This window comes from Montipora capricornis, chromosome 2 (genome assembly GCF_036669925.1).
Source record: "Montipora capricornis isolate CH-2021 chromosome 2, ASM3666992v2, whole genome shotgun sequence".
Classification (NCBI taxonomy): Eukaryota; Metazoa; Cnidaria; class Anthozoa; order Scleractinia; family Acroporidae; genus Montipora; species Montipora capricornis.
Window position 1 is genome coordinate 25,792,779 of NC_090884.1, and position 10,000 is coordinate 25,802,778.

At 39.0% G+C, this 10,000-nt stretch overlaps 1 protein-coding gene and 1 non-coding gene across 2 annotated transcripts in view; one reads left to right on the top strand and one right to left on the bottom strand.

Moving 5' to 3' along the window:
* Nucleotides 1-10,000, top strand: part of LOC138037881 (short transient receptor potential channel 7-like) — a 108,920-nt gene that overhangs the window by 27,929 nt on the left and 70,991 nt on the right. The window contains exon 4 of the mRNA XM_068883735.1: nt 6,513-6,716. Coding sequence (XP_068739836.1) covers nt 6,513-6,716 — 204 coding nt within the window. The remainder of the gene's footprint in view (nt 1-6,512; nt 6,717-10,000) is intronic.
* On the bottom strand, nt 1,472-1,544 carry Trnat-ugu (transfer RNA threonine (anticodon UGU)). The gene has a single exon. It is a non-coding gene; the product is annotated as a tRNA-Thr (tRNA).

The window sequence follows — 10,000 nt, forward strand, 5'->3', positions numbered from 1 at the left end:
CAAACTTACACATTCATATATATATATATATATATATATATAATACAAACTTACACATTCATATATATATATATATATATATATATATATATATATATAGATGTATAATGATTGTGTAGGCTTGAGCGGGGAAATAACAACAACTAACTGCCTCATTTACCTTTGGATCACCAACCTATTCCCTTCAGAAGGCGATTCACAGTGATTTCTGACAAGTATTAATTAGTAGTGTAGGATGGGAACAGAAATCGATACAACAAAGGAAATGAGTGAAAATGTGTTCAGCCGGGAATCGAACCCGGATCTCCTGGTTACCGGTCAGATGCCTTACCACTCGGCCACTGAACCAACCCCGCCATTCAGCCGAATTGGAAGGACCTTTAAATGGCAAGCTCTGAGGAGAATCGCACATTTTCTGCAGTGAGGATCGCGTCACTATGCTCAAGTTGATCAGCGATTCACAGTAAATTTCCCCCTATATATGAAATGATTGTGTAAGTTTGAGCGGGGAAATAACAACAACTAACTGCCTCATTTACCTTTGAATCACCAACCTATTCCCTTCAGAAGGCGATTCACAGTGATTTCTGACAAGTATTAATTAGTAGTGTAGGATGGGAACAGAAATCGATACAACAAAGGAAATGAGTGAAAATGTGTTCAGCCGGGAATCGAACCCGGGTCTCCTGGTTATATATATATATATATATAAGCAGTGTACGGTTGGTTGACCTAACGATGAACTCCCAGTAAGAGGATCCACAGGATACAATGTCTCGACGCGAATTTGTAGTTAAGTGTACGTAAGGAAAAGCGACGAAGAGACAAACTCTTGACTGTTCTGGACGAAGTTTAATACGACGTTTCGGCCGTTCGGCCTTCTTCAGGTTAAAAATTAAGAACTAAAAAAACTATTTACAATGAGTGCAAATCACGAAAACAGCAGCTTATATATACGGAGCAGAAATATTGAAATTAAGGAAACGAAACAAAACAAAGGTCAGAGCTACAAGGTGACATGGATTTGACAATCAAGGACAAATAAAGAACTATAACAAAGGTCTAAACTCCAAGGTGACATAGATTTAACAATCAGAAACAAATAAAGAACTACAGGTGACATATCGATAAAAATACATCGTATTGGGAAAATGTCAACTCACAACTACTCAATTGTAGTAATTAATGCGGTGTTTCGATCTAGATTCCCGCCTTTTATTAAGACCACGAGGATTAAGGGTAAATAATTGCGCAGTCCAATAGGCCTCCCTAGTGAGTAACAATTGTTCAAGATGTAAAGAATTTTCAAAAGACCTAATTTGTTCGATAATGATGAAATTGATTTGTGAAATTTCATGTTCAGGAGACCCATATATATATATATGTTTAGAATGAAGAACTGGAAATCCAACGATGTAGTCACGAGCCAGTACGAAATACTGACTGATCCATTTTGAATGGAAAACAAATATGCCGTGAGTGGGAATCGAACCCGCGTTCCCTGGATTACATGTCAGGTGTGCTAACCACTGCACCATCACGACAACCCTGCTGGAAACAGAGCAATCAGAGAGGTGATTTGTTAGCCGCGGGGCTCCCCGGCGATTTTATCATTCAGGAACAGGACTACATCGGATCATCCGAAGAAGATTCACAGGCTACCAGAAATACCAAATTATGTTTAGAATGAAGAACTGGAAATCCAACGATGTAGTCACGAGCCAGTACGAAATACTGACTGATCCATTCTGAATGGAAAAACACATATGCCGTGAGTGGGAATCGACAGTGGTTAGCACACCTGACATGTAATCCAGGGAACGCGGGTTCGATTCCCACTCACGGCATATGTGTTTTTCATTCAAAATGGATCAGTCAGTATTTCGTACTGGCTCGTGACTACATCGTTGGATTTCCAGTTCTTCATTCTAAATATATATATATATATATATTTTGCACAAGAGAGAATCGTCTTCCAACAGATAGAAACTGTATTCAGATTTATACATATATATATATATATATATATATATGTCCCACACATGTGGTACATCTAAGCCATGCCAGAGTGCTCAAACTAGCGAGCTAGTGAGCATGCGCAATTGCTAGTAGAGTGCTCAATTTGGACATAAAAGCGAAAGCTTTGTAATGCCAAAGAGCTATAAATAAAAATAAAAATAAATAAATAAATAAATATACATATATATATATATATATAGCTCTTTGGCATTACAAAGCTTTTTGGCATTACAAAGCTCTTTGGCATTACAAAGCTTTTGCTTTCATGTCCAAATTGAGCACTCTACTGGGATGAGTCATTGCCGCTAGCAATTGCGCATGCTCACTAGCTCGCTAGTTTGAGCACTCTGGCATGGCTTAGATGTACCACATGTGTGGGACATTTGGGGTGGTTTTATAAGCTTAACCTCCATCCCAGACATCAGCACTGCTCTGATGAGGCCCAGAAGGCCGAAACAGTACTGTCTGCAGTTATATATATATATATATGAATGAATGAAAAACGAAAGTCTACTTTTAATTTGCTTTTGCGCTACGCATTTCACCGCTGTTGCGGCTCTTCAGGCATAGCAAAGTGTGTTTATTGTCTTATTACGTCACAGATGTAATTCTAAGTACAATTATAATGGCTATTGTAATTCGAAGCATGCGCGAACAATTAGCGTAATTTCAGATCATTAAGAACGGGTTTATATTTCAAAATAAAAAAAAAACCTCTCTTTGTTCTTTCTCATGCTCTCGGGGGGGCTGAGAACCTTGTAAAACGGAAAGATAGTAAACTGAGGAGTCAATCCCGTCGCACATTCATCAATATGCTTGCTGACTCACAGCATACGTGTGTGCGGGTCTCTAATTTGTTGTTTATGAAATGCCACTCTATTACTCAGGACATCACCCGTTTCTCTTATATAATTATTTCCACATCCTGCACATGTTATTACGTAAATCAAGTTCGTTGAGGTGCAGTTCATCGAGTGTTTTACCCGAAATGTTTTATTCGTGGCGGAGAAGGTGAATTCTTTACCCTGTTTTAAATAGGGGCATGTTCCGTACCGTTTTGTTTCACAAATTTTAACTTCCGGATCAGTGTCCTTTTGTTTGGAGAAATAGACGTTTGTTAGCATCCGTTTGAGGTTTCTGGGTTGTCGCTGACTGTCACTTACTTTAGTCTTGCTCATAATGGATTTTAAAGAGGAGTTTTGGTTCAACATGGGAAGTGTTTCCCTGACCAGCTGAAATACTTGCGGATTGTTAAGATTCACGCTGACATGTATAAGCTCCACTATGATTTTAAAGCTGATTTGGACGAAGAAAGGGGAAAGATCAGAGAACTTGAGTCAAGTTTAACTTATAGCCAAGAAGAATTTAACAGATTATCTGAAAAAGCCATCAAATCTCCGGAGCAACATGAAAAAGCTATGGCGACTTTGACCGAGCACATCGCACAACTTGAGCAACAGCTAAAGGAAAAAATGGAGAACAATATCAAACTAGAGCAGTACACACGCGGAGAGAATCTGCGAATTAACAACATAAAGGAATCAGAAGGTGAAGACTGCAAGTCTGTTACAACAAACATCATTCAGAACGAGTTGGGCGCAGATGTAACACAGATCCGTTTTCATGCAGTACATCGGGTAGGGAAAACAGTGGCAGGTAAAAATAGGCCTATAATTGCTCGTTTCCTAAGCCAAGAAGACAGAGATACGGTATGGTCCAAGAAAGGTAATATGAAGCAGTCTTCTAGTTATACCGACGCCTACATAACAGAGGCTTACGCGCGAGCTATTCAGTTTGAAAGAAGAGCTTTAATCAAAGCTATGATGAAAGCAAGGGATGACCAGGGAATTCAAAATGCAACTGTCAGAGGCCGTTACCTAATCATAAACAACGAGCGTTATGATCACAAATCTATCCCTGAGTACCTAAAGTAAAACGCTTTTTACAAACTGCTAAAACCCTCCATGAACCTCGGAACATTATTTTAATTATGTCATATGCAAATTTTACGGCAAGAAGACCAACTCGCAACTGGTGTTGATGATGAAGGTTTCTAACACTTTGGCCTGTTGGGAATATGGTCTCATAAAACGGGATCTTAACACCTTTACGTTTTTGTTTCGTTTTTATGTACTGTACATGACATCTCGAGTAGGTCCAAACCTTTATTTGTTTACTTTCTCCATGAGTTTTCTTTTTGTGCCTCAGGTTGGCGAAATGCTTTTTCACTGCTTTAGTTTGAGTGTCTGTGTATTTTTTTCTTGTTTATTGGCTTTTCTGCCTCTGGTAATTGCTTTCCTACAGAAAATTTAACAGTGACTCAGTATTTAATGGGCAGTTGTTGCATGGCCTTGGCGCTAAGGCGTGAAGGAATAGTTTCAAAAACCCCGCCACAAGATTAACATGGCTTTGACAATAGCTTCTTTCAATGTTCAGGGACTAAGAGATAACGCAAAACGAAGGGAAGTGTTCAACTGGCTTCGATCGAAAAAGTTTTCAATTTGCATGTTACAAGAAGTTCACTGCACTGAAAACACTAACCACGCATGGTCTGCTGAGTGGGGCTACCAAATTATTGTTAGTGCGTACGAAAGTAATAAAGCTGGAGTATGCACACTTTTTAATAACAACTTTAGTTTGCAAATTGAAAGAACTTTCGTTGACCCCTCAGGACGCTTTATAATTTGCGACATAACGGCCAATGACAAAAGTTTAACCTTAAGTTGGTTAACATTTATGCCCCAAATGATGACAACTCAGCTTTCTTTTTAGATTGCTTTTTACACCTTGATGACTTCAAATGTGACGATATTTTTACTTTTACTTTGCTTTATTTATTTCACAGCAAAGAAGCAAATTACAAGTATGCAAATACTTAACTATAACACTAAAAACGAGTATGCTGTTGGAAACCCACAAAACAGGAATGAAGTTCCCTAACAAGTGTAGGCTGCCAAAAAATAAAAATAAAAAAAATAATAATAGTACTAATTAAATAAATAAAAATTAATTAGCTCTAACAGCTACGCTCCTACAAGATTCACAAGCTCACCGGTCATATTTGGAAGATGCTTTTGCCAAAGTAGGGATATATGTCTATTAATGGAACTGAAGACCCAGCCTCAATCCTTTTTAGGGATGGCACACAGCTCATTTGTTGCCGACCGCAAGAAAAACTGCACAGCAAACTCCACATCATCTGGCAGTCAAATATATCAAGAAAAACCAAGCTTGCCTTGTTTTGAGCCTGCGTAGAGAGTATCCTCTAATATGGCAGTGAAACCTGGACAACGACGATAGATCTCCAGGACCGTCTTGATAACACTCAGAATAAATCGTGGCGTAAACAAAAGACCAAGGCAGAGATTTTACGATGGTATTCCACACATATCCTTCATCCTTGCTCAACGCCGAGCCAGATCTGCATGCTAGCGCTACCGAGCCAAAGACCAAATAACTTCTGATGTCATCTGTATGAGGTTCCCACGCACGTTTAGAGGAAGAAGACCAGTCAACTACATTGACTGTGTAGGAAGGGACATCAATCAAGACATAAACGACCTTCCAAATCTGATGACTGATAGAGATTCCTGGCGAAGCATTGTTAACTCATTCTCGGATGCGTCCACATGACTGACTGTAATGCTGTTCCCCTAGCTGCATGTTTAAATCTCTCAATGGTTTCCGTGTTCTTTGAAGATATTTCCATTATAACTATCGCCTCTACTGGAACCCCCCCAGACCCCCTTGTTTATGAATGTCACCCTTAAGCTATCGGCTTTGAAAACAATACTTGCAACTTGGTTGGTGGAAATGTCACAGTATAACTTTTTACCAGCGCACAGGGAAGGGTTCATGTCTTGAAAGGATGTCAGAAAGCGGGAATAAATGGTGTTTTAACTGGAAGGGAGATATTACCGCCAGTGTATCATTGCCAATAAAATGTAAATTGTGTATTACTCAAAAACAAAAAATTAAAGTGATTCAAATTATAAAATTTTTGCAAAATCGCGAAGTTTAAGTGCGGCGAAACAGGCGCACATCAAAATCTCGAAATAACTATGTCGCGAAAATTTCATGTCTAAAATCAGCGCAACTATTTTTTATACAGAATGTTACATTGGAGGTTAAATGAAAGGCAAGTTAAACCCGTTTTTATTTAGGCATAACAAGTTTTAACTTTTCTTTATTTCTGCACTCAGCCATGTACAAACGGGTTAACTTTATCATGTTAAAATGGATCAAAACATGGTTAACGCGGCTAAAAGTGGTAACCAATTTTACTGAAGTATCTACAATTTTCAGTCTAAATGACATGATATCTGTTTATAGACATTCTTTGTCTCAAGCAATATATAATCTGAGTTGATGTCTTTATAACTGGAATGTCTAAACAGACTTAAGCATGGCCTCTGTAAAAAGAAAAACTCTCTTTATACCTGATGTATCGAATGATATCGTTTAATGATCATTGTAACTTGCTTACTCTTCAGGTGTCTTCAAAGCTGCGTAAAAAGGCCAAAAAAAATGGACCTGATAACGAAAGATTTCATCATTTGGCAAACTCTGTTGAAGAGTTTGTTTTTTGTTTCCTCGATCCCTTGAGACCAGGTGCAAAAAAGGAAGATCGTCAACAATTTGGAGAATATGTCCTAGATGACATTTTTCACGACGCTGTTGATTTCCAGCAGAAAAAGGTACGAGGGTGTATAAGACGCATGTTGGTGGTCATACACGTTTTTAACTCGGAAATGGCAAAACCAATGGGTATCTGGCTGCATAGACAAACAAAAATATAGACCTTTCTTGAGTGCCAAATCAGTAGACCGTACTAAACTATAGTAATAGTTTTCACTACATCTGCCCCCGCGTAAGATAATACGGATGACAGTTGAGGTATTTTCCTTTTAATATGTACTGCACATTGTGATGTCTTCATATTATTTTACTTGTAATTAGGTAGGTAAATGAAAGTGAAAGATGCAAGGAAATTATGGGCAACAGGAAACAGCATTTAATTTAAATTTCCATTAACGTTTATTGATACGCTATCAATTGAAAAGCAATTTGCATAATTTTGGAAAATGCCTTGAAAATATGATAGTAAAACAGGAACAGAATCAATCAATGACTAGAAGGCAACATTTCGCACGACATCTTTTTGATCCATATGGCTCTGTCCACGGTACCTTGAAATACAATAAAATAGGAACAAAACTCGCTTATGATATTCGGATCGCTGATTATTATTATCTGTGAATAACTGTTGTAAAAATGATCGAAGATTGGTTGGAAGTATTGATACTGAGACTTTCTGAGGTTGCGTCTGGCAGTTTGTGGCCGAGTCTGTTGCTCCTGTTTCTGATTTCATTTGTTTGACAAATTGTCACCCCTGTTTATGACTCCTGCCTGAAAAATCGATTTGTGACCTAGGCATATGATTTTCTATCACTAATCTTTGATTTTCAAAGTAAAAGTAACTGCTGTAAATATCCGAAAACTACTTTCCTTCAATCACTATGCTGAACCTTCGATATTGATGCTCCTCGTGACTTTCTGCCTCGTGACTCAAGTTACCCAGAACACCTCGCGAACTCAGTGAACAATACCGATACAACATTGCGCGCCCTATTAAGCAATACTGATACCACCTTTCGCCCTCAGTTTGCTGGGGCTTCTAGGTTGCCTCCTCGGGTTTTGGCCTCTCGGCCAAAACTCTGCAGGGGCAATAACTAGGCCGCCAAATATATACAAATTCGATGAACTGTACCAATATTCTCGACTGACTACTTTTCAAGATACACCGGCTATCCAATGGGAGACTTTGCCACGTTTTCAGAAGTAGATCCAAACAAAGTATGCCTTTTAGGAGTTGGATAGCATAAAAGAGATAGCGTGTGAAAAATGAACGTGGAATTGTCAAAAGCGACGATAGTAACGTAGTGACGACAAAAATATGGCCCAACGTCAACAATCACCTTGCTTCATTTCGATCGGAAGAAGGTAACAGGGAATGGATGCTTTATCATGAATACTCTAGAATTATCTCTTCTAAAGTGAGAAATGGTAAGGATTCCGTTAAATATGAGTATTCCGATTGAAAAGAAAAAAAGCCATTACGATGAATGTGGCGTCTTCGAAAGACAATAACATATCGTATATTTCGTTGGTCTCCTTCCCCGCCCGACAGGGCTTAACTTCAGTGAACGTTTGTCGTGAAACGCGAAACATTTGATGATTCACAAGAATTATTTTACAGCAGTTCGAGCTTGAACTTCAATCGGCGTCAAAATTGTTGAGACACTCTTATCCTTTAGAGTCGATTTCTTGCTCGGAGGCGCAAGTGGCCCCCTCCTCCGCACCCCCGGGACAATGTTGTGTTTTTCTGTTTTCTACGAGCCTTGTCGACAGCGGTACAACATTGATTAGGGTGGGGGAGAGAGGGGTATCCCGGAAACGTACTTTCTGGACAAGTTTTCTTTGCAAACAATGAATGTGTCGTTGGCAGTGTGCTCTGTTGGCACTGAACTGTCTCAACTAATTTTGTCGCCGATTGTTGCTATGAAAACAAACTTGAAGTGAACTCGGAAATGATCAACACGTCGACCTCGATTCCAGTGTTACTCGATTCCTTTTCATTTTTTTTCAATCTCTATGGGTTTAGTATTTGACTAGTAACACATGCATGTTTTCTCAGGCGCGCTATTTACGTTGTATCATTTCCTCAGAAACAATGCTTAGTTACTTACCAGAGTCTAGCCAGGGGAAAAGTTATTGCCTTTCAATCCTGTCACACGAGCCATGGTACTCATTGCTTATTGAAACCATCTCAAGAAGTACATGCTCGGTATCCTCAAACGTCGGTCTTCAAGTATTGTTTCTTTCCCTACCCTTTTCTTTTGCTTCCAAAGCGATAGTAGAAAGCACTTCAATAATCAGAGATTACTAGTAATATTTGTTATCATCAGTACGGAGGGACAGCACAATTGCAGGTTAAGGTCTGTGACAATTTGCTATCCTATAAACACCACTGGGAGTTGTGACTGTTAATCAACATTCTTACAAATTATTGCTGTATTGACTGATAGTATAAGCCATTTTGCCGTCACAGTGGTACACGATACATTCACTTCCTCTCTTCCTGTTTGGGTCTGATATACTTCCTAACTTGTATGTATGTCATGACACTTAACCAAACAAAACGTTCCTGACACTAAGAATAACTCAACACTCATCTTTGCAACACCCACACTTTTATTGTTGCATAATATTGTCAATTACCAAAGAATAAGTGTGAACAGCCTTGTTCCCAGTATCTCTTCTCTCCTGCTCCGGCGTTCCGGGGGAGGAGAGACCCTGGGAACGAAATGCGAATACGCTATTTTACAGTTGTTTGCTCAGTGACCTAGCCTATGAATGGCTGCGAGGCTGCTGGTGACCTTGTATTGATACAGACCTCGCTGCTTTTATCATTTAAATTGTGTTGTTGTAATTCTAATTATAGTTTAGAAATAACAGTAGAAAAGCACAAAAGTTTGCACCACAACTAGGTCACTGGTTCGATGCTCATATGCGAATGAATGTTCACATAGGCAAGATTTGTAGCAAGGCTTTTCGCGGCTATAAAACATAAGACAGATCAGAAAATTCCTTACCGTGCAATCCTCAAAGACGCTGATCCATACCTTTGTATCCTCGCACCTCGATTACTGTAACGCACTTCTATTTGGTCCACCTAAATTTCAACTTGATCGTTTACAAAAAGTTCAGAATGCCGCGGCTAGAGTGGTTTTTCAGGTTGCGGAATTTGGTCATATCCCTCATCGACTTACATTGGCTTCCAGTATCGTTCAGAGTTCAGTTTAAATTTCTCCTTTTTGTTTACAAGTCACTACACAACCAAAGTCCATGCTACATTAAAGATCTTTTGTCCTTGAAACCAGCTGCTAATTATGCTTTAAATTTTAACCTTCGGACATGA